Source organism: Mytilus galloprovincialis, chromosome 7 (genome assembly GCF_965363235.1).
Source record: "Mytilus galloprovincialis chromosome 7, xbMytGall1.hap1.1, whole genome shotgun sequence".
Lineage (NCBI taxonomy): Eukaryota > Metazoa > Mollusca > Bivalvia > Mytilida > Mytilidae > Mytilus > Mytilus galloprovincialis.
In genome coordinates, this window is record NC_134844.1 from 6,562,068 (window position 1) to 6,588,035 (window position 25,968).

At 32.9% G+C, this 25,968-nt stretch overlaps 2 protein-coding genes across 4 annotated transcripts in view; one reads left to right on the plus strand and one right to left on the minus strand.

Annotated features, from left to right (window-relative positions):
- Nucleotides 1–25,968, plus strand: part of LOC143082214 (uncharacterized) — a 46,913-nt gene that overhangs the window by 9,740 nt on the left and 11,205 nt on the right. For all 3 annotated transcript variants that reach the window (XM_076257798.1, XM_076257796.1, XM_076257797.1), the window contains 4 exons: nucleotides 1,130–1,158; nucleotides 2,826–3,059; nucleotides 6,354–6,554; nucleotides 17,468–17,722. In XM_076257798.1, the coding sequence (XP_076113913.1) occupies nucleotides 1,131–1,158; nucleotides 2,826–3,059; nucleotides 6,354–6,554; nucleotides 17,468–17,722 (718 nt within the window). In that variant the 5' untranslated portion in view covers nucleotide 1,130. Of the gene's footprint in view, nucleotides 1–1,129; nucleotides 1,159–2,825; nucleotides 3,060–6,353; nucleotides 6,555–17,467; nucleotides 17,723–25,968 lie in introns of those variants that run through there.
- LOC143084061 (uncharacterized) lies at nucleotides 11,696–15,838 on the minus strand. Its single transcript, XM_076260478.1, has 3 exons — nucleotides 15,192–15,838; nucleotides 12,434–14,076; nucleotides 11,696–11,703 (listed from the first exon to the last, which is right to left on the minus strand). The coding sequence occupies exons 2-3, from the start codon at nucleotides 14,073–14,075 to the stop codon at nucleotides 11,696–11,698; spliced, it is 1,650 nt and encodes a 549-aa protein (XP_076116593.1). The 5' UTR covers nucleotide 14,076; nucleotides 15,192–15,838.

Genomic DNA, 25,968 nt, shown 5'->3' on the forward strand with positions numbered 1-25,968 from the left:
CCCCTCTGAATCCGCCACTGTTCATTGGGGTGTAAAAGCGTTGACTGAGGTACATTTTGTACATTCTAAAAATGTGCACAGGGTCAACGCTTTTACAACCCTATGAAGTTACAAAAAGAAGCATTCAATACTTACAATGACTTATAATTACATTTTTTACTAGGATCATCATTTCAATACAAGATTTTTTTATCAAGTTTTTATTTAATTTACCTGTGCACTTTATTGTGGGACCTCGTGTCATCATAAATGATAAATTTTATTGTGTAATGAAGTGATTAAGGAATAACGCAAGATTGCAGTGTAGCCAATCAGATGGCATGTAACCAATTTTGACATCTGACTGAGACAATTTAAATTTTTGAATATAAATAAACATGCTATATATAGACCTGATGGTATCAGTCCTAGAATATTAAAAGAGGTTGCTAGCTTTATTTCTAAACCATTTACTAAATTATTTTATATGTCTCTTTCAGTTTAACAGGTTCCATTGTTATGGAAAATTGCACATGTTAATCTTATTTTCAAAGGAAAAGGTAGTCCACATTCAGCTCTTAACTATTGTACAATTTCTGTCACTAGTATTGTTTGTAAGATTATGGAAAAAGTTTTTTTTTAAACACTTGTATAATAATTATATGAGGAGTAATGACCTTTTGTCAAAGTTTCAATCTGGATTCCAGCCAGGAGACTACTGTTAATCATTTAACTGAAATATATCATAAAATTATCAGTAATATTGATATTGGGAGAGATGTAAGGTTTGTATTTTGTGATGTATATAGAGCTTTTGATAAAATTTGACTTAAAGGACTTATTTAAACTTGAACAAATTGGCTTAATAGTTATCAAAGGTACCAGGATTATAATTTAGTACGCCCGTTTCGTCTACATAAGACTCATCAGTTACGCTCAGATCAAATAGTTATAAAGCCAAACAATTACACAGTTGAAGAGCATTGAGATCAGATCTTCAACAAAAGGTAGTTTCAGAAGGCTTTTATTCAACTCTTAGAAGTATACATGCAGGTGTTCCTCAGGGATCAGTTTTGGGACCAGTTTCTAATTTATATAAATAATATAGTAAATGAACACATGAATTACTTGTACTTGTTTTGTTTTACAGAATGGGGAGACAACTGCTGATTGTTATTGGTTAGTATCAAAATAATGAAATAGTAGTTATAAACTGTATGTATTCATACATCTTATTCCAAGTCTACACATGCATACATGCACTTGGCAAATACCCAAAGCATTTTTATGCCCCACCTACGATAGTAGAGGGGCATTATGTTTTCTGGTCTGTGCCTCCGTTCGTCCGTCCGGTTAAAGTTTTTTGTCGAGGTAGTTTTTGATGAAGCTGAAGTCCAATCAACTTGAAACTTAATACACATGTTCCCCATGATATGATCTTTCTAATTTTAATGCCAAATTATAGTTTTGACCCCAATTTCATGGTCCACTGAACATAGAAAATGATAGTGCAAAGTTCAGGTTAAAGTTTTTGGTCAAGGTAGTTTTTGATGAAGTTAAAGTTACATCAACTTGAAACTTAGTACACATGTTCCCTATGATATGATCTTTCTAATTTTAATTCCAAATTAAAGTTTTGACCCCAATTTCATGGTCCACTGAACATAGAAAATGATAGTGGGAGTGGGGCATCCGTGTACTATGGACACATTCTTGTTATTGCTGTTCTTTGTCTCAATAATGCAGTGAAGCTCTCAAAGTTTGCAACGGTTTATATCTAATTGAAAGTTCAAGACAGCTGAATGAATATTTTGATACATGCTAATTTAGATTTTAAATGAGAATTTATGTATCATATATATATATTAATCAGTAATAAATGATACCAATATTACTTTATATTTGGTTAGGGCTATTTTGTTTCATTGTCCCTCCGTGAACAATGTGACAGTCATGACAGTGATTATTAGAGTTGTACGGTATGAGATTTTTATGAGGTGTCAGATACCCCCTGCTTATATTCTGATAGGATTTGCAATATATATCAAATTAAAAGAACACAACATTTTTCCTCACAGTCTTTTCTCTGAAGCTACCAGGTGAGCCATACAGGCTCTTGTTTTAACTTTAAGATCGGGAACAAGTTGAATATATTTCATATAACTTTAGTTAAATCATGGTAATACTGATATTGAATATTTTAAGCATCACTAGTTATACCCCCGCTTTAAAAAAGTGGGGGTGTACTGTTTTACTTTTGTCTGTCCATCCGTCAGTCCATCTATCTGTCTGTCCCATGAATATTTTTGTGGCATTTTTCTCAGGAATTACTTGACAAGGATTTCTAAAATTTAATTTCAGGGTTTATATAAGTCAGTTATACTGTGTGATGCTTTTCTATATTCATTATTCAACAACTTCCTGTTTGCCAAACTCTTGTATTAATTTAATTTACACATGATAACCAAGTTGAAAATTTTCGTCACATTTTTCTCAGGAACTACAATACAAGGATTTCTGAAATTTGGTTTCAGGATTTATATAAATCAGTTATACTGTGATGCGTTTTCAGATTCATCCCTTAACAACTTCCTGTTTACCGAACACTTATACGTGTATCATTTTACACATGATAGCCAAGTTGAAAACTTTCATCACATTTTTCCCAGGAACTAATTTACAAGGATTTCTGAAATTTGGTTTCAGGGTTTATGTAAATTAGCTACACAGTGTGATGGGTTTTCAGATTCAAATCTCGACAACTGCCACAGCTAACCGAAATATTTCGACAGGGATCATCAGTGAGAATTAGCTCACACTTTTACTTGTTTTCTCTTTTTTTTCAGGATTTTTAATTCAGTTAAGTGTAACATGCGCTGAGGAAGAATGTCCTTATAAGGGTCTTAAAACACTGAATGCTGATAAAGGAAAACGTTATGCTGAAGTGAACCCAGATATTCCAGGAGCCTATAACTTTAAGCCCAAACTTCCAGTAAAAGTATACGAATATACAGGATGGAATTATATTGATTATTCCATAGGAAATGACACTAAATGTGTTTTTACTGTTGTTGTAAATGGTAAGAAATTAAGGTAGATGATAACATACCTGCCAACTGTCACTATTTGCGGGGATTTTCCCCCATGAAGGCTCCCAAATGGAAATTTTTAAAGAAAAGTCTAGACTTTTTGACACAGAATTTTCTTATAATTTGCCAAAATGAAGATTTTACTATGCTTTTTTTTTAAATTTAATAAAAAGTATGGGTCATCGTGCTATTTTTCAAGCTTTGAGTCATTAAAAATTGCCTAAATTTGGCTAGATTGTTCATGGAAAAACACGTTTGTGTGCATAAAAAAAATTCTATGAGATCGAATTTTGTAATAAATTGTGAGAAGGTAAGTTTTATTATATGTTTTAAGAAAATAAAAAGAGAAAATGGTGTCACCGAACTTGTAATCTTGCTACAAGTAAATATAAAAAATTTCCCTATTAGTCCAGTATAAATTATTTACTAAAAGAGTTAATATCTCCCCATAAATAAGTCATTTGAAAAAATGATTTTAAAACCAATAAAAAATGATATATGTTTAAATATTTTGTATAATACAATAAATTACCAAGTCTAACCATTAAATTGCAAATCTGTCTCCAAAATTGCAGATTTTGGCAAATAACTAGACCGATTAAGTACTGTGATTGTACAATCGAAGATGGTGGTATACCATGCATCTACCTTAAGTGTACTTTCGCTTAATTATACATTTATCATCTATGGCAAGTTGTTTAAACTATTTATTCTATTTATTCTTATTTCAAAATAAGATATCTCATATAGCTTATAAGATATCTTATTTATTGTTTATGAGATATCTTACATTTAAATGGGCAGTATCTAAGAGATAAAGCAAAAATTGTTCAACTTTAATGAAAATGAAATAGTGAAATAAAAATAATAAGTTGAATTTGGATAGTATCACTTTAACCATTATCAAGTTATCCCCATTAATAAATTGAAAAATTGTAAAAATTTTAGTTTAGTTCTGTAACTTAATTTTGCCCCTACATATTGTAATATTTTAATGTTTTGTAAATATTGACCTCTAGTTAGTTAGGCTTTATAACTGTTTATTTGTGTACAGAGAAAATTAATGATGCAAGGCTAATTTGACAAGTTGCTAGTTTATTATCTGCAGTTAAAGTTGAACTGTCAGATGTGATTAAGACCAGAAACCATGTCCTGGTGTGTAGGGTAATAAAATTAGCTATGCCTATTGGTTTGTCTAGAGATGAAGTAATTAAACTCTATGATAAGGTCAGTTAGTCAAGAGACTGGCAGATTTGTGTATCAGCTGTGATACTGAAAGGATGTGTATTCCTTAAGTCTTGAATCACTTAGATTCTAGAGGACTTGTATTTAAAGTTTATATATTTAAACTTTGTAGCTAACGTTGTCAATGTGCCTGAAGTAATGTACATTTGTTAATAAACTTGTATATAAATGCCGTATTATATAGTTACTTGGAATTTACCACAGGATTTATCGTCGTGCCATAGATGGCTATGTCCGTCCATCTGTGTCGGTGTTGACCTTCCCCTTGGTCACGTTACAATATATTATGAAACCAATACACAATTCTTATTACCGCAAACATCAGATCAAGTACAAATTTGAGTGACATCACTTTTAATGTTCTTTATAATGTTGTACGCAAGTGGGGACATCATCTGTGTCCATGTAGACACATTCTCTTTTTAGCTCACCTGACCTGAAAGGTCAAGTGAGCTTTTCTCATCACTTGGCATCCGTCGTCCGTAAACTTTTACAAAAATCTTCTCCTCTGAAACTACTTGGCGAAATTTAACCAAACTTGGCTACAATCATCCTTGGGGTATCTAGTTTAAAAAATATGTCCGATGACCTGGCCATCAAACCAAGATGGCCGCCATGGCTAAAAATAGAACACAAGGGTAAAATGTATATTTTGGCTTATATCTTTAAAACCAAAGCATTTAGAGCAAATCTGACACAGGGGTAAAATCGTTGATCAAGTGAAAATCTATCTGCCCTGAAATTTTCAGACGAATCGGATAACCTGTTGTTGGGTTGATGCCCCTGAATTGGTAATTTTAAGGAAATTTTGCAGTTTTGGTTGTTATCTTGAATACTATTATAGATAGAGATAAACTGTAGACAGCATTAATGTTCAGCAAAATAATACCTACAAATAAGTCAACATGACCAAAATTGTCATTCAACCCCTTAAGGAGTTATTGCCCTTTATAGTCAATTTTAACAACTTTTTGTCATTTTTTGGAACTTGTACAAATATCTTCTTCTCTGAAACTACTTGGCCAAATTTAAACTTACTTGGCCACAATCATAATTGTGGTATATAGTTTAGAAAATGTGTCCGATGACCCCACCTACCAAACAAAATGGCCGACACGGCTAAAATTAGAACATAGTGGTAAAATGCAGTTTTTGCTAGATATCTTTGAAACTAAGACATTTAGGGGAAATCTTTCAAGATTTAAATGTCACTCAGAATAAGATCTATCCCCTCACAAATTTTCAGATGAATCCTACAACCGGTTGTTGGGTTGCTGCCCTAAAATTGATAATTTTAAGGAAATTTTGCAGTTTTTGGTTATTATCCTAAATACTATTATATATAGAGATAAACTGTAAACAGCAATAATTTTCAGCAAAGTAAGATCTACAAATATGTCAACATGACCAAAATTGTCAGAGAACCCTTTAAGGAGTTATTGTCTTTATAGTCAATATTGAACAACTTTTTGTCATTTTTGTAACTTGTACAAAAATCTCCTTTTTTTAAACTATGAGCCAAATTTAACCAAACTTGGAAACAATAATTACTAGGGTATCTATTTAAAAAAGTGTCTAATGACCCCGCCTACCAACCAAGATGGCCGACATCAGTAAATACAGTAACAGGTGAGCGACATAGGCTCTTGAGAGCCTCTAGTTCGTTCTTCCAATTTTAGAATTTTTACTGATAATCCTGAAAAGTTAATAAGATAGATAAAACTTAACTATCAATGATCAGCAATGTTTACAGAAAGAGTAAGTCTACTCCTTTTATTAATAGTTGCCCTTAATTGACAATTTTAACCAAGCTTTTGTGTGTTTTGCCTTTTACTTTGAAAACTATATGATAGACATGATAGATTGATCGAAATTTAAAATGGAAAAAATTATCTACAAGACAAGATATAGGTACATGTATGATTAAACATGTTGGAATGAAATGAATATCGGCAATATATCTTCAATAATTGATAACATGCATTGTTTGAACTTGTGACACTACTGAAGTCTCACATTTGCATCTCCATGTTTTTACAGTACTTAGGTGTGAACAGGAAGTCAGCAATATAAGTGACTATGAAGGTGGCACTAACTGCTCCAATCTGATATGGGGGAAGTCATGTAATGCTGCATGTTCTGATGGTAAAGTGTCTGTGGGCGGACCAGCAGTGTATACATGTGAAATGGATAATAGTAACAGGACCTTTCTACAGTTAGATAAAGCCACTGTATGTCAAGGTATGTTTATCTCTTTATGAAGTATCAAACCACTTATTCTGATATGACATCCTTATTACGCTTTGTAAACAAAGCCGTGTTCTAATGAGCACAAAATATGTTTGACACATGCGCACAAACTTACTGTTTATATTAACGTTATTTTCCATCGTTATCCTTTAATATATATACATTTAGGCAGCTAACATTATATGTTATTCAGGTCTCAGACAGGGTATATACTGTGACATTCCCGGCTTAGAGTTTATATCCCCTGAGCCGAAGGCGAAGGGGATATAAGCCCTAAGCCGGGAATGTCACAGTATATACCCTTTCTGAGACCTGAATTACACATATATTACGGATTACCCCTGACTTAATGTTATTTTCCAGTGCAGGTATTTGTTGACAACACATATATATTGAAAAACCCAACCTGATATGTTCGGCATACGTGAAGGATTTTCTAATTTGCTGTGAACATAATTTTATCGTGTATGTAATAATTTATGATAACACTTTTAACATTAAATTTAAGTAATAAAAGTGTAAATTGCGTGATTTTGTATCAAAAATGTATTATTGACTGAAGCACGTCATTATTTTCCCTCTGTGAGCCTCTGATAGTCTGATAGCTTTTGACTACGTCACATAGTAACCGGTGTTATGATGACGTTTTCGAGGTTCCAATTGGGGATAAAAACGTCGTATATACCCCGGCAGTTTCCTGAATATATACTAACATCTCTGTGTTGTTATCCAATCACAAACCTCGACACATTTGTAATCCGTAATATAAACTTTTATTATATATTTTTATGAAACAACATATATTTACCCTGCTCGTAGTTTTTAAACTTATCAAATATGAAATGCAATGCACAAGAGGAAATGTGAACAGCCAAACATTTTTACAGTAATTTCGTACGCTTCGACCTATAAAAATACTATATTTGTCCTATTAGAATCGAAATAAATCATTCATGTCATGCTCTATGCTCATTTTAACATGGGTAGGCATTATATTTGACCACATTTTACACCTCGCTAACGCTCAGTGTAAAATATCGACAAATATAATGCCTACCCATGTTAAAATGAGCATAGAGCATGACATGAAGGAATTATTTCTTAATTTTTACATCAGAAATTTTCTTGTAAAATCAATGTATTAGTAATGAACTATACCTGTAAGTTGATTAGGAATTATCAGTACTATTTAGGTATGAGGGGGTCCACATGTCACAATAATATATCAAGAATTGTTTGACTAATCCACTTTATATGTAGACATATCTTACACTCAACTGCAGCCAACCTTAGCGAAAGGCTGTGCAACAAACTTTGTTAGATGAATCATTTAAGAACAACTGTTTCATTGGTCAATTCACACTTTTGACCTCAAATAAACTATCAATTCTTGCCCAAGCACACAAGCAAAAAAAGAACATGCATACTAGAATCTCAACCATCCCCCTCTTTACAACTCACAGTAAAATTCAGTTAAAAAGAAGTCTGAATCTGATGTCAGAATAGGTACCAAAAGAAACAAAAAAAATGACAATAATACATAAATTAACAAAGGACTACTAGTAGTTAATCACTGACATGCCAGCTCCAAACCTCAATATTAAACTGATTGAAAAATTATGTCTTCATCAGATGATATATATTTATTATACCACCGCTTTAAAAAAGGGGGGGTATACTGTTTTACCTCTGTCTGTCAGTCCGTCAGTCCGTCCATCAGTCCGTCCGTCAGTCAGTCCGTCCCATGAAACTTTCGTCACATTTTTCTCAGGAACTACACATCCACCCTTTCTGTAATTTGGTATCAACATTTATATATGTCAGCCATACCGTGTGATGCGTTTTCAGATTCATCACTTGACAACTTCCTGTTTACCGAACACTTGTCTGATTTTACACATGATAGCCAAGTTGAAAATTTTCGTCACATTTTTCTCAGGAACTACAATACAAGGATTTCTGAAATTTGGTTTTAGGATTTATATAAGTCAGGTATACCGTGTGATGCGTTTTCAGATTCATCACTCGACAACTTCCTGTTTACCGAACACTTGTATGATTTTACACATGATAACCAAGTTAAAAATTTTCGTCACATTTTTCTCAGGAACTACAATACAAGGATTTCTGAAATTTGGTTTCAGGATTTATATAAGTCAGCTATACCCTGTGATGCGTTTTCAGATTCATCACTTGACAACTTCCTGTTTACCGAACACTTGTATGATTCGACACATGATAGTCAAGTTGAAAATTTTCGTCACATTTTTCTCAGGAACTACAATACAAGGATTTCTGAAATTTGGTTTCAGGATTTATATAAGTCAGCTATACCTTGTGATGCGTTTTTAGATTCATCACTCTACAACTTCCTGTTTACCGAACACTTCCATATTTTTACACTATTAATATTATCCACTTGCGGCGGGGGTATCATCAGTGAGCAGTAGCTCGCAGTTTCACCTGTTTATTCCTTTTCCACAAGGAAATATTTAAACATATATTTATGACAAACGAGACAATTTTAAGTTTAAAATTATTAGTTTTCCTAACCTATATAGGTATATTCCAACTTTACTTTCATATGGCATTTGTTAACACTCATATGATATTCAAGAGCTTGCACCTATTATTCAGATATTTGTGTCTGAGGGAAATAAATTTGTCAAAGAACATCTTGTCAATTTTCTCAAACAGTCCTTTGGAAAGAACCAATACCAGATAGACAAATATTTATTGTCTACTTCACAAAAAAGACAAGATGGTCTTCAGTTATAGATTCTAGGTGTTAAAGTTGTGTATTTTTATACCCCATTAGTGGGCATTATGTTTTCTGATCTGTGGGTCCTTCTGTTTGTTCGTTTGTCCATTCGTTTGTTCATCTGTCTATTCGTCTGTCTGTCCCTCTTCAGGTTAAAGTTTTTGGTCGAGGTAGCATCCGTGTACTGGGGACACATTCTTGTTTTATTCTACTTTAGTTTTCCATTTATTTGTTTTCATGCTATTATTATTTTTTCTTGATAGGATGACTTTTGACATGACTAAGAATTAATTCATCCTGCTATCAGGTATTCGGATTTGTAAACCTTGGACATTCCTATAGCAGAAATGTCCCCTGATGTATGATTTAGACAAAAAGGGTTTTTACAATTGTGATTCTATTTTGTTTTCCCACTCTTGTATTTCTATTTACTTTATTGGGAAAGTGCATAAAATTACAGTATGTACTATCAACAACAAAAACATTTTTTTTGTTGTTGGTGACGTCATTGTCTTATTTATGTCCTTGATGAGTTGTTTGTGGACGTAACATGTGTCTGGCAAACAACATTGTGGTCAAGGAATCTATGATGCAATCTAATATTTACTACTTTTTATACAACAGCAAAACATTTTGCAGACGTATATTGGTATCACGTTGTCGTCATTGTCATTGTCCCCGTTGTATGAAGACATTTCTGGTTTCTGGACAATAGCTTTAGTTTAAGTAAATAGAAATATATGAAATTTTATTACAAGGTTTTTGACCACAAAAGGAAGGTTGGGAATTTTTTTGAGGGTTGTGGTGCCAACAGTTTAGGAATCAGAGGCCAAAAAGGGGTCCAACTAAGCATTTTTCTAGTTTCCAGACAATAACTTGTGGAATGGTGCATGGATCTCTCTGAATTTATACCACAAGTTTTCATACCACAAAGGGATGGTTAGAATTGGCTTTGGGGTATTATGGCTCATACTGTTTAGGAATTAGGGGCATAGAATGGGGAAACAAGGGAGTCCTGGTTAATTGACAATTGCTTAAGTACGTATACAAAACGTAATTTAAAAGCAGTGTAAGGGAGGTAATTTAAACACATCATTCAATGTTATTCTGCTTTTAAATTATGTATAAAGAAATGTTTTATTGTCTTGAGGTGAACAGCTGTCAGTTTATTTTTAGGAGTTACTATTATAAAAATGCTGATGTCAGGAGGTTATTTAATTTTAGCCATGATTATGTATGTCATTATAGAGCCTGCATTTTTTGTTGCAGAAAGGCTGACATAGGGATAGTGATCTGGCAGCGGTGGCGGCGGCGTTAGCTAACTTCTTAAAAGCTTTATATTTTAGAAATCGAAAATGACATACATAATCATAGCTAAAATTAAATTACACCTTGACATCAGCATTTTATAATAGTAACTTCTAAAAATAAATTGACAGCTGTTCACCTCAGGACAATACAACATTTCTTTATACATAATTTAAAAGCAGTATAAGGGAGGTAATTTAAACGCAATATTGAATGATGAGTTTGAGTTAACTCTCTTACACTGGTTTTATAGAAAACAAGAGTGCACACACTGAAATGTCTCGCCTTCTTTACTAATCATTGATATTATGTTGATAGATAAATATATAGTAAAGAAGGTGAGACATTTTAACATGATTATGTATGTCATTTTCTATATTAAGACTTTAATGATGTATTTAAATGGGTTATTATCGTTATAAATCCATTGGAAAGGAGAAGGGGCTCTAAGGGGCAAAATTGGCCCCACTTCAGAATCTATTGATATTTCTTTCAATTGATATCTATGATATGGAGCTTATAAAACACCAAGAATTTTATAGTTATCTCTTACCGTTTTCTTGTTATGACGTCATAAAAATGGTATGCCGACTAAGCTAAAATATCAGCTTTTTACGTATGTTATCCTTTTTTTTTGATGTATTGTGTACTTTTTACAATAGATAACACAGTAAATAATCAACGTGAATACACTATTACTTGTGAAACATTGTGTTTATACAATGAAGAATAAAATTGATATAAAATTTAACCATTTAATATCAGTTATACAGTTGCTATGGTTACAACAAAATTAACATTCGTTCTATGTATGACTAAATTAGAGGGAATCTAAAGTTATTGTTTGTGTTTTCTTTTACCTTAAATTACCAAAAATGAGTTGGTGTGTACTTTTATGAACTCTGCTGATAAAGTTCACAATTTCATAAACTATGCATTTCAAAAATTACTCAAATTTATTGAAATATTGTTAGCACATTTATCTTTAGAAACTTTTCACATGTTCCTCATATCAAACTAAAAATACAATATGCAACCCCCGATCGACAAAACTGTTACTACACTATGATTCTGAATTTTTAAGCAACAGTTATCATAAATTCAGGTATTATGTTATCAATATCAATATTATTATACCAGTTTGGTGTGACAATTCAGTGTTAGCATTTACCAGTTGAACTATTGCAATAAATGTCTTCCCTTCTATATTCGTCATTTAGGCATAATAGTACCCTGATATCGACGTACGTCAGTTTTTTCCCAACAAAGACATACAAAACAAAAATGGAATTATATTATATGCCTATATATGTCCAAGTAATTGTTCAGTTAAATACAAATGCTAAACATGTTTACTCCTCCGGTTCACTGTCACTATCATCAACTACTTCCGGCTGGTTAGCATCATGGATATAGTCCTTCCATTGCTTTGCTTGATTTCCTTTGGTTTGATGCCGGTAAAAACTTAGAAACCATATAACTGACGAAATATGACTACAAGTACCAACAATTCGAGCACCGGCCTTGCAAGTACAGTACCAAGTTTTTATGCAGCAGTCATCATATGTAATCCATAGGTTATGCGTTTTGCTGCTTGTATGTCTACTTGCCATTCTAACTCTAATAAGTTGTTGTCCCTGTTGCATGACTTCATAGTAATCGTCATTTTCTAGATGTTCCTCAGTATAACTCTTTGCTAGTTTAACCTGGTATACACCGAGAGTTATGTCCCTGATGTCCTCCTCCGACAGTTTCGGAAAATCTTCAACGGAATCGTTGCCATCTATTTTTTGCCACCTACCACTTCTGGAATGCAAGTTTTCATTTGAAACTCGTTCCATGAGCTCATTTTTCTTCTTTGACATGTGAAGCATTTTTGTACCTAAGAGAAGGTCATCAGTTTCATTACCAGCATTAAGTGGTGGTCTATACTTAATACATATGGCACTTACAAAACGTGTATATTCACCAGCATACGGTATAAGGGAATTTGGTAATACCTTGTCAAGCAAGCGCCACTGCTTGATTCTACCATTAACGGACTCAACAACCCAGCGGACCTTTGTAACTAAACGTGTTGTGTTACCGTCTTCAACCGAAAGTTGCTTCTCGTTACGTTTGAGAAAGCTTGGTATTTTAGTTTGAATACCAAATTCTTCTAAGAGGTCGATACTGTCTCGAAATCCCCGATCAACCACAACAACATCATCTTTATCGAACCATTCCTTGATTTTCTCCAAGTTATTTTTGAAAATTGAGTTTAAAATTTTGGCATCATTGTTTTTGCTGTTACAAAGGTAGGGTCCAATGACACTTACAATGTATCCTGTAGTTGTGACAAACATCATTGGCTTAATGAGGTTGCGAAATTTGTGCATGCTGTATGTACTACGTTGAAATTTAAATTGTCCACTCTTTTGTATGTAAATATATGTACCATCAATTACGAGTATGGCAGTTGTGTTTGTGATATCACCAAATAATGTTTGTGCCAGTGGACGAGTGTGGTTTTGTATAACACTTTCTCTGGATACATGATCAAATCCTAAATATTTTGGTGTAAAGTGCTGTTTAACTGCATCTCTTGCGGATGAAATAGCTTTCCTGATAGAATCTTTGCTTATATTAAACAAAGTTGCTAATATTTTATTAGACATACCCGAATGAAGTTTGGTCAAAAATATACCAATACATGTTCTCATGCTTCGTACTCGGGTATCTCTTATAGCTGAGTTTGGAATGTGAGAACATAAGTCTTCAAAATCAGTAATAGTTAAGCCAGTCAAATTTCGAAAGTCTGTGTCATTTAAAGAAGAAGATTTATCAAAATCAATTCTTGCGTTTTTATTTTTTAATGCATGTTCTCTTATTGTATCTATCAATTCAAGTAGTCCGCTGCGATTGAAGTCAGAAACAGTATACACACTAGTTATGTCTTCGTTAGCTTCTTTTGTAAAACCTTCAGTACATAAATGACGAGGACAACAGCGTGATCCGGCAGGAATAATTATATTTTTTTCCAAAAATGTATGAAATCGTGCTTCTTGTGGAACAACCATAAGTTTTGGACCACGCTTTTTGCAAAGACAACATTGTGCATGACCTTTAATTGTTGAAGATATCGGAAGCGATATTGATAAAGGAGAACTTAATTTTGCTCTTTTAGGTGCAGATGGTGGCATAAAATCAGGATCATTTGCATTTGTATCATTTGTAAGGACAGTGGGTGTATTTACTTGTGCTTGCCCTTCTCTGTAGTATTTCCGTCGACAAGTATCGCAGATAACGTCATCATCATTGGGTGAAACAAGGAAATTCTTACTGAGAAAATTGCGCAGATTTTTATTTGTTTCTCCACACAAAGGTCTTCTTTTTCCGGGTTTTGTTCTTTTTTCACACAATATACATTTAGAATCTTTTCTTCCCTTTCTTATTTTATCCATTCTGAAAAGAAAACCATAAGAGGATACAATTAATATTTGGTACATTTAATTACAAAATCTATTCAACTCCTAAAAAATTTCATTGCTATCTGTTTTTGGCAAATACATATGTGTTAACTGTATTTGAAAATCTAAAGTTAGCATGCACCTTAAAACGGTGTTTAGATCCTAAACACAATTCTTAGCACAATGTGTTTAGGGTTGTGTTCAGAATCATGTTTAGCTTTAAAACATGTGTTTAATTTCTATACACTTTCATTTTTAAACGTGTTTAAATTCACGGCAAACTTAAATATTATGTGCTTACTGAAAAATGTGTTTAGGAATTAAATACAACCCTAAACACGTTTAGATCTAAACATGTATCACTAGTGTTTAAATTCTAAGCACGATTTTTACAGTGATAATTAAAATTTAATTGAAGAAAATAGAAACATCCATGTTTATGAATATAGGCGAAATGTTTTTTACAATGTGGTGTGCAAAACAGCCATATCAAATGTGGAGGCGAATGAATAAGACAGCAAACCATGCAACTACGGAGAATACCAGAACATTTTCGACATCAGACAAGCCCGGTATTATAATGAATGTTCAACTAAAATTGCTTTTTTTTTTAAGAAACAGTCTAGTGTTTGATGTTTGTTATTCACATAACACATTATTTTGATCAAACATAACAATTTATTTTTAAGATGAAACTCTGTCTTTCACTCTTCTTAATAGCGTAGATACTGAAAGTCAGTGCATCAAAAATTTCATAAGATTTTCCATAGTAAAAATAACATTTTAAGTTGCCAAATTTATTTCTGTGTTTGGTTATATGAATATTAAATGAATGTATTGATGTCTAACATCCAGTGGCAATTATTTCAAACATTTTCAGACTATAACATAATGTAATCCATATTTTGTAATTTTACTTCTGGATGCTGCGCATAAATAAATAATTTTAAATCTGGGTTCACAATGCTTTTAATTGAACTATGAATCTTCTGCACTCAGTATCAAATAATCGACTGCATGAAATTATACATCTTCTCCACTCCTGCTTTCTGGAACGGGAGTGGATCGTAACCCTTAGCTAGCGAAGATGGAAATTATATAGATACTCACTCATTTCTATGAGGAAATTGTCATGTAATAATTTAGGTCCGCTGTCTCCAGTGATCTGCAGTATCCATTTATGTCTAAAACATTAAAAATACAAGGTCTTAATGTATATTGGTGCATGTTGTTTTTGTTTTTTTGTATCTATCATGATCATGTGATTCAAAACGACAAATGTAAAAAATTACGAAATGATGAAAAAAAAATTTGGCTTGGATGAGATTCGAACGTAAAATATTTTCTCCGCAGCGTAGCGTGTAGGCGATGTGAACCACATAAACACAGTAGCTAAATGTAGTAAATAAGTCATATTTATGATTTTGATTCATAAACCGTAGGAACAACAATTTTGTTTTGTTTTTTATTTCTTTACTTCTTATTTACGATTCAACTTAATATCAATGAAATTACCATTTCATTGTTGTTGATTATGTCATGGTAATTTTTTTTTTTACATAACAGACGTCAGTGCAAAATGGAAACTGAAGTTTTCGTCTGCTGTGCCGTGGAATTTATAAATACGAGTTTTGTAGATCGTGTTCCGGCCGTCTTATTATTTTGTGTAGTACTTTAAAGCAATGAAAAGAAAAATAATCATAGAATTAAAATTTTGTTTCCATTTCGCTTTTTCGTAAGAGATAATAATATGAAAAGTCGGAAGAACTTTTTACGTGACAAGTTCATGTGATGTAGACTAGTTTAAGCTTAACTTACCTTTCACGGAGTACGAATTCCACCATTTTCAAAAATATAATCACATCTTTTAAATTATATTTAGTTCTTTCAATTCTGTCTGTTAATACCAAGTATTTAATGAATGATACGCTGATTTCTGTTCCACTATAAAAAGCTTCTTAACAACAGCACCAGTAAAATTCCGTGCGTCAGTTCCGTAATCACTTACAATAAATATAGACGGTAAGGGCTAGGCTTAACTTGAGAGGCTATGTTTTACTTTAATATGAAGAAATACGCTTTGTAATTTACTTTCTATAGCCAAACTTTATTGTTATCAACCATTGACCAAAAAAAAATGTTAAAAAAATACATATATGTTCCTTTTTTTTCCGATACCGGGAAAAACGGACGATAATTAGAGAACTTCGATGCCGGTTTTGAGCAAGTTTTTAATTAATATTCAGTATGAGCGCAGCTTTGCCCCACGAAAATATTTCAACATAAGATGCATTTAGTTGATAATATTGCTCTGACAAAATATTTCGTTGGGGCAAGAATGCGCAGGTACTTTTTTCGTAAAAAAACTTGGCGAAAATGAGTAAAAAATTGCGAAAAGCCAACAAATATGCACGTGAAGTGTTGTCAAAACACGGCATTGTGACGTCATAACTACAAAAAAACATTTTTTTCATAAAATGAATATGTCCAACGGAAAAAGAAAGCCATACACATACGAATCAGTAGAATTTAAAAAATTCTCGAAATTGAGGCCAATATTGGCCTTTATAGCCCCTTCTCCTTTGAATTAAGATTATGACCATATCTTGAGGAAAAGAATTTGTTTTTGGAAAAGGGGGGAAGGGGGTAAAAAAAATAGGGTGGAGGGACAATTTGCTCTTATGATTTCAGAAATTAAGTTTTTTTTTTTTTGGGGGGGGGGGGGGGTGAATTCTCAACAGCATAATGTATTACACACATAGGAATATAAATTCAAATCGCATAATAATCACACAAGTTCTTTAACTACAGTTGTTCTGTGTCAGAAACCTATTATGTGTCAAATATTTAATTACAATCCAAATTCAGATCTGTATCAAGCGTGAATATTGTGTCCATATTTGTTCCAACTGTTCAGGGTTGGACCTCTGCGGTCATCCAGCTCAGCGAAGCAACTTATTTGTTGGTGTCTTTGTTTGATTAATTTGTATGTTTTTTCTTGAAATAAGTCTGTTGTGTTGTATGCCTGTAAAATGTGTGGTTTAGCTAGGTATACAAACCAGATTTAGTTCACCATTTTCTTCAAAAATGCCTGTTCCAAATCAGGAATACAGCAGTTGTTTTTCACTTGTTCCATTGATAGATAAGGTTTGATTTCATTTGATTTGTAATGGACTTCACTTTTTTTCTAGTTGTCTGGCACATTTGTAATTTTATTATATCTTTTAATATAAACATCATTCAGGGTTAGAGGATGAAGACATGCACATTCACACACACACACACAAACGTATTTTTGCACCTGCAATTTACATAGACTTACACTTCATTTTGTATATTAATTATTTAATTAACTTGCATGAATTAACCCATTTGTATGATTTCAGATTCTGCCTTTGCTTTAAAATGTCCACAAGATATGACAATCTTCACCCCAACTTCCACATCAGATCATCGTTTATATAAGTATGAGTATAACTGGACTATTCCATTATCATTGGACCGCCATGGAAAGCCTTGGACTATTGAAAGCCAAACTGCAACGAACTATCCTTATGAAATTGGCAGATATACCAATGTAGTCACAGCTTATAGTTCAACAGGGGAAATCAGTTCTTGCAAATTTGACTTCATCATTAAACGTAATGTTTTTATTTCGAAGGAACATGAAAAAGAAATTTGAATAACATATAAGGTCAAATATAAAAGTATGTGTGGTTCCAGTTACATCTGAAAAAAAGTTAGGGTAGGTAGGTAGGGATTTTTTTTTATTTTATGTTTTTTTTTTACATTGAGTCTATGGGAGCAACATTCTGACTTTAACAGTGCTTAATGAAAAATGACAATAAAATCTTTAGGATAGGCTATTTTTAAGCCGAAAAAGTAGGGACGGTAGGATTACTGGAACCACACATATATTTTTATTTGGCCTAACCAGTCATGTGTTTGCTTACCATTTTGTGTGCAGTTTCAGCCACTACTAAGCTAAAATAAATCTCTGTGGACGTCAAGAAAATACACCCTTTATGGAAGCTCACTTAACAGTTAAAAGTCATTTGATTTGGGAAGGGAGCAAAGGCTCTAGAGATTTTGAAAATTATTTGTTTTATTCTAATTGTTATGGCTCCCGAACGAAGTTGTTGGTGCCATATAGTTTTACCCTTGTCCATCCTTCTGTCATTCCATCGTTCCGCAACAAACCATTATACGGAGGTTTTCCTAAACACTTTCGGATATTGGGCTGACTTTTGGTAGGTTAGTTAACCATGATGAGTTACAGATCAGTTTAAGTTTCGTTCTGCTCTGCTAATTTTTGCTGATATTACGGGCTTTGGACTTTGATTAATTGTTGAAAATCACAGTTATACAGACCTTTTTTTCGAAACACTTTCGGATATTGGGCTTTTTTTTGGTATGTGAGTTAACCATGATGAGTTACAGATCAAGTTTAAGTTTCGTTCTGCTCTGCTAATTTTTGCCAATATGACGGGCTTTGGACTTTGATAAATTGTTGAAAATCACTATTATACAGACTTTTTTTCTAAACACTTTCGGATATTAGGCTGACTTTTGGTAGGTTATTCAACCATGATGAGCTACAGATCCAGTTTAAGTTTTGGTCTGCTCGGCTCATTTTTGCCGAAATTAAGGGCTTTGGACCTTGATAAATTGTTGAAAATCACATTTTACTGTACAGAAATATTTTGTAAACACCTTTAGATATTTCGCTGATTTGTAGTATGTGCGTTAACCACCATGAGCTACAGATCAATTTTAAGTTTAGTTCCGCTCTGTTGTTTTTTGCCAAAATTAAGGATTTACAACTTTGAAAATTGTTGAAAATCACAATTATATGGAATTTTTTTCTATACGCCTTCAGATTTTGAGCTGATTTTTGATATGTGAGACTACCATCATGTTTGTGTCCGCATGTGTTATTGAAATTGAAGATTTTTCAATTTTTTGAGACATTCATGCCGTTTGAACACATCTAGTTTGGTTTTAATAATATAGACTTATGCTATTCTAATATCACTTGAATTCACTTTAAAAAATAAATAAAATAGATAATTTGTTCCTTAAGAAAACTTGTAGCTCAATAAATGTAAAAATAATGAATATCAGCCATTGGTTTTTGTCGAGCCTGCAACTTTTGTTGCAGAAAGATCGACATAGGGATAGTGATACGGCGGCGGCGGCGGCGTTAGCTAACTTCTTAAAAGGTTTATATTTTAGAAGGTGAAAGACCTGGATGCTTCATACTTTGTATATAGATGCCTCATGTTACGAAGTTTCCGTCAGTCACATGTCCAATGTCCTTGACCTCATTTTCATGGTTCAGTGACCACTTGAAAAAAAAGTTCAGAATTTTTGTAATGTTGAATTCTCTCTTATTATAAGTAATAGGATAACTATATTTGGTATGTGCGTATCTTGCAAGGTCCTCATGCCCGTCAGACAGTTTTCACTTGACCTCGACCTCATTTCATGGATCAGTGAACAAGGTTAAGTTTTGGTGGTCAAGTCCATATCTCAGATACTATAAGCAATAGGGCTAGTATATTTGGTGTATGGAAGGACTGGAAGGTGTACATGTCCAACTGGCAGGTGTCATCTGACCTTGACCTCATGGTTCAGTGGTTATAGTTAAGTTTTTGTGTTTTGGTCTGTTTTTCTCATACTTTATGCAATAGGTCTACTATATTTGTTGTATGGAATGATTGTAAGGTGTATATGTCTAGCGGGCAGATGTCATCTGACCTTGACCTCATTTTCATGGTTCAGTGGTCAAAGTTAAGTTTTTAAGTTTTGGTCTTTTTATCTAATTTTATATGCCAAAGGTCAGCTATATTTGGTGTATGGAAATATATTATGATCTATATGTCAGTCTCGCAGGTTTATTTGACCATGACCTCAATTGCACGGTTCATTGCACAGTGTTAAGTTTTTGTGTTTTGGTCTATTTTTCTTAAACTATAAGTAATAGGTAAACTATATTTGTTGTATGGAAGCTTTGTTAGCTATACATGTCTGCCTGGCATGGTTCATCTGACCTTGACCTCATTTTCATGGTTCATTGGTCTTTGTTTAGCTATCTTGGTTAATGTTAAGTTTATGTGACAGTTGTAATAAAGCTTTATACTTAGGACTATCAACATAATATCAATGATTAGTAAAGAAGGCGAGACATTTCAGTGTGTGCACTCTTGTCTAATATAAATTGTTGTGTATTCATACATGCTGCAGGGTTTTATATATGACTATACAGTACAGAGCTTTGCTTGATGTTGAAGTCCTTACAGTGACCTTTAGTTGCTTCAGTCAATGCAATTTACATTATGATGGAAAGTTGTCTCTAGTTATTTTGGGTCACAATACATCTCCTTTTTAGCTCACAGGGCCCAAAGTGCACAATGTGAGCTTATGCCATCACTTGACATCCGTCGTCTGTCGTTGTCATCTGTCGTCATGAGCTATTTCAAAAATCTTCTCCTCTGAAACTACTGGGCCAAATACCTTCAAACTTTAACTTAATGTTCCATAGGGTATCTAGTTAATAAACTGTATCCAAGTTTTGATTCATTGACAAACATGGCCGTCATGGCCAAAAATAGAACATAGGGGTCAAAAGCAGTTTTTGGTTTATATCTTAAAAACTAAAGCTATAAGAGCAAATCTGACATTGGTAAAATTGTTCAATTGGTCAAATTAATCACCCCATAAATTATCAGACAAATCGAACAACCCTTTTGGGGTTGCTGCCACTAAATTGGTAGTTTTTAGGAAATTTTGTGATTATCTTGAATATTATTATAGATAGATATAAACTGTAAACAGCAATAATGTTCATCAAAGTCAGATGTACAAAGAGTTAATATGGCCAAAAGTGTCAATGACCCCTTAAGGAGTTTTAGCCCTTTTAAGACCATTTTACACAATTTGTTCATCAAGTTTGCTTACATTTAAAAATCTGCTCTGAAACTACTGGGCCAAATACCTTCAAACTTTAATTAAATGTTCCTATTGGTTTTTAGTTTATAAATTGTATCCGAAGTTTTGATCCATCAACAAACATGGACACCGTGGCTAAAAATAGATCATAGGGGTCAAATGCAGTTTTTGGCTTATATCTCAAAAACTAAAGCTTTAAGAGCAAATTTGACATGGGGATTTCATTGTTCTATAGGTGAAAATCTATCAGCCCTGAAATTTTCAGACAAATAGAACAACCCATTGTTGGGTTGCAGCCACTTAATTGGTAGCTTTAACGAAATTTTGCAGTTTTTTGTTATTATTTTGAATATCATTATAAATAGATATAAACTGTAAACAGCAATAATTTTCAGCATAGTAAAATTTACAAAAAAGTTTTATATGACCAAAATTGTCAATTGTCCCCTGAAGGAGTTATTGCCCTTGAAAGACTATTTTACATAATTTGTTCATCAAGTTTGCTAACATTTAAAAGTCTTCTCTGAAATACAGGTGAACTATTCAGCCTCTTGAGAGCCTCTTGTTTTATCATGAAATGGCATAATTTTGCCAGGTGAGCAATTCAGGTTTTAGGGAATTGCACAGAGCTTAGTTTTTGCCATAAGATCATTTTCTTAATTGCACTAAGAATAATCGACAATACATGGTAGCAGAAATCACTATTAGGTGATCAACTCCATCTGACAGTTTTCACTTGACCTTGTCATCATATACATGGTTCAATGACTTATTTCCGTCAATGTAAATTCTTTGTGGTATAGCTGGTCAGTCAGTTACAACTATAAATCCAGTAATTTTAAATGCTTTCATTTATTATTGCATACCCTTGTCTACTCATAAAAAATGTGACCTGTAATTAATCCAATTGAAAAATGTATAAAGGACAATCACTTTTGATATTTTGATCAAACAAAAACCCATGGCCATTAAACTCTGGATAAAGATACAGCATCAATTTTTATTGAGCCAAACTTGGTTTGATAATGACCCATCTAGTGAACAAAATTCCTAATGATTTTGAGGAAACTAATTCATATATAAATGTCATATCAGCTTTTGAAAGAATGAAATTTGGGGGAATGCGGCTTGAAATACATTTTTATACGACCGCAAAATTTGAAAAAATTTTCGTCGTATATTGCTATCACGTTGGCGTCGTCGTCGTCGTCTGAATACTTTTAGTTTTTGCACTCTAACTTTAGTAAAAGTGAATGGAAATCTATGAAATTTTAACACAAGGTTTATGACCACAAAAGGAAGGTTGGTATTGATTTTGGGAGTTTTGGTCCCAACATTTTAGGAATTAGGGGCCAAAAAGGGTCCAAAAAAGCATTTTCTTGGTTTTCGCACTATAACTTTAGTTTAAGTTAATAGAAATCTATGAAATTTTGACACAAGGTTTATGACCACAAAAGAACGGTAGGGATTGATTTTGGGAGTTTTGGTTTCAACAGTTTAGGAATTAGGGGCCAAAAAAGGGCCCAAATAAGCATTATTCTTGGTTTTCGCACAATAACTTTAGTTTAAGTAAATAGAAATCAATGAAATTTAAACACAATGTTAATGACTACAAAAGGAAGGTTGGTATTGATTTTGGGAGTTTAGGTCCCAACAGTTTAGGAATTAGGGGCCAAAAAGGGACCCAAATAAGCATTTTTCTTGGTTTTCGCACCATAACGTTAGTATAAGTAAATAGAAATCTATGAAATTTAAACACAAGGTTTATGACCATAAAAGGAAGGTTGGTATTGATTTTGGGAGTTTTGGTCCCAACAGAATAAGGGGCCCAAAGGGTCCAAAATTAAACTTTGTTTGATTTCATCAAAATTGAATAATTGGGGTTCTTTGATATGCAGAATCTAACTGTCATGACTGTGTATGTAGATTCTTAACTTTTGGTCCCGTTTTCAAATTGGTCTACATTAAGGTCCAAAGGGTCCAAAATTAAACTTAGTTTGATTTTGACAAAAAATGAATCAGTTAGGTTCTTTGATATGCTGAATCTAAAAATGTACTTAGATTCTTGATTATTGGCCCAGTTTTCAAGTTGGTCCAAATCGGGGTCCAAAATTAAACTTTGTTTGATTTCATCAAAAATTGAATAAATGGAGTTCTTTGATATACCAAATCTAACTGTGTATGTAGATTCTTCATTTTTGGTCCTGTTTTCAAATTGGTCTACACTAAAGTCCAAAGGGTCCAAAATTAAACTTAGTCTGATTTTAACAAAAATTGAAAACTTGGGGTTCTTTGATATGCTGAATCCAAAAATGTACTTAGATTTTTTATTATGGGCCCAGTTTTCAAGTTGGTCCAAATCAGGATCTAAAATTATTATATTAAGTATTGTGCAATAGCAAGTCTTTTCAATTGCACAGTATTGCGCAATGGCAAGAAATATCTAATTGCACAATATTGTGAAAGAGCAAATTTTTTTTAATTAGAGTTATCTTTCTTTGTCCAGAATAGTAAGCAAGAAATATCTAATTGCAAAATATTGTGCAATAGCAAGAATTTTTTTTAATTGGAGTTATCTTTTTTTGTCCAGAATCAACTTAAATCTTTGTTATATACAATATACAATGTATATTCACTTTTTACTACCAACTGATAAATTAAAATAATACTTACCATTCAGTGATAACAAGCAGTTTTTTTACATCTTAATATTTTATGATGTATTTAAATGAGTAGTTATTGTTGCAAACTCCATTAGAAATTTTAATTGAGATTAGTTTTGGAATAAGGGAAAGGGGGATGTGATTAAAAAAATTGGGTTCAATTTTTCTCATTTGAAATTTCATAAATAAAAAAGAAAATTTCCTCAAACATTTTTTTGAGAGGATTAATATTCAACAGCATAGTGAATTGCTCTAAGAGAAAACAAAAATTTTAAGTTCATTAGAACACATTCATTCTGTGTCAGAAACCTATGCTGTGTCAACTATTTAATCACAATCCAAATTTAGAGCTGAATCCAGCTTGAATGTTGTGTCCATACTTGCCCCAACCATTCAGGGTTCAACCTCTGCGGTCGTATAAAGCTATGCCCTGCGGAGCATCTGGTTTAAGGATATAATTGGGTGTCAAATCAAAAGAAAAGAAATCAAGAATTTGTTTAAAATTTGGTAAATGACATTTGATGAGCTATTGAAATCTTATATAAAAAGAAAAATGGGTGTTATGGGGCAAAATATTTTACCCTGTAAAACCAAAGTAGTCTGAACATCTGACAAAAATTCCTAAATCAGACCTAAGTACATTCTTAAAGTACTAAAGTAATATGTTTGGGTCAGCAGCTCATAATTCAAAGTCACAATACCTTTAAAAAGACTGATTTTTTTGTAAGAAACTGTTTATTAAAGACTATTTCTATAGAATTATTATTCTGATCTTTACCAAACTTTCATGAATCAAGCATTTGAAGATAAAAGTATCTTATTGATTTTAAGGTCACCAGGTCAAATACCAAGGTATAAAGCACATAACCTATATGTAAGGGATCATTAGTATTTCATAAAAATGAAAGTCAATGATATATGTAGTTTAAGCTAATATTATAAAGTTTTGATAAATATATTAATATGCATGTTTATGTATGGACATTTGTTAAATTAATTTGCAGGTTTGAATGTACACTTCCCCATGTGGATGATTCAACAACATTTGTTATATTAATTTGCAGGTTTAGAATGTACACTTCCCCATGTGGATGATTCAACAACATTTGTTGAATTAATTTGCAGGTTTAGAATGTACACTTCCCCAAGTGGATGATTCAACAACATTTGTTAAATTAATTTGCAGGTTTAGAATGTACACTTCCCCTAGTGGACGATTCAACAACATTTGTTGAATTAATTTGCAGGTTTAAAATGTACACTTCCCCAAGTGGACGATTCAACAACATTTGTTATATTAATTTGCAGGTTTAGAATGTACACTTCCCCAAGTGGACGATTCAACAACATTTGTTATATTAATTTGCAGGTTTAGAATGTACACTTCCCCAAGTGGACGATTCAACAACATTTGTTATATCAATTTGCAGGTTTAGAATGTACACTTCCCCAAGTGGACGATTCAACAACATTTGTTATATTGGTTTGCAGGTTTAGAATGTACACTTCCCCAAGTGGACGATTCAACAACATTTGTTAAATTAATTTGCAGGTTTAGAATGTACACTTCCCCAAGTGGATGATTCAACAACATTCGTTATATTAATTTGCAGGTTTAAAATGTACACTTCCCCAGGTGGACAATTCAACAACATTTGTTATATTAATTTGCAGGTTTAGAATGTACACTTCCCCAAGTGGACGATTCAACAACATTTGTTATATTAATTTGCAGATTTAGAATGTACACTTCCCCAAGTGGACGATTCAACAACATTTGTTAAATTAATTTGCATGTTTAGAATGTACACTGCCCCAAGTGGACGATTCAACAACATTTGTTATATTAATTTGCAGGTTTAGAATGTTCACTTCCCCAAGTGGACGATACAACAACATTTGTTATATTAATTTGCAGGTTTGGAATGTATACTTCCCCAAGTGGACGATTCAACAACATTTGTTATATTAATTTGCAGGTTTAGAATGTATACTTCCCCAAGTGGACGATTCAACAACATTTGTTAAATTAATTTGCAGGTTTAGAATGTACACTTCCCCAAGTGGACGATTCAACAACATGTGTTATATTAATTTGCAGGTTTAGAATGTACACTTCCCCAAGTGGACGATTCAACAACATTTGTTATATTAATTTGCAGGTTTAGAATGTACACTTCCCCAAGTGTACGATTCAACAACATTTGTTATATTAATTTGCAGGGTTAGAATGTTCACTTCCCCAAGTGGACAATTCAACAACATTTGTTATA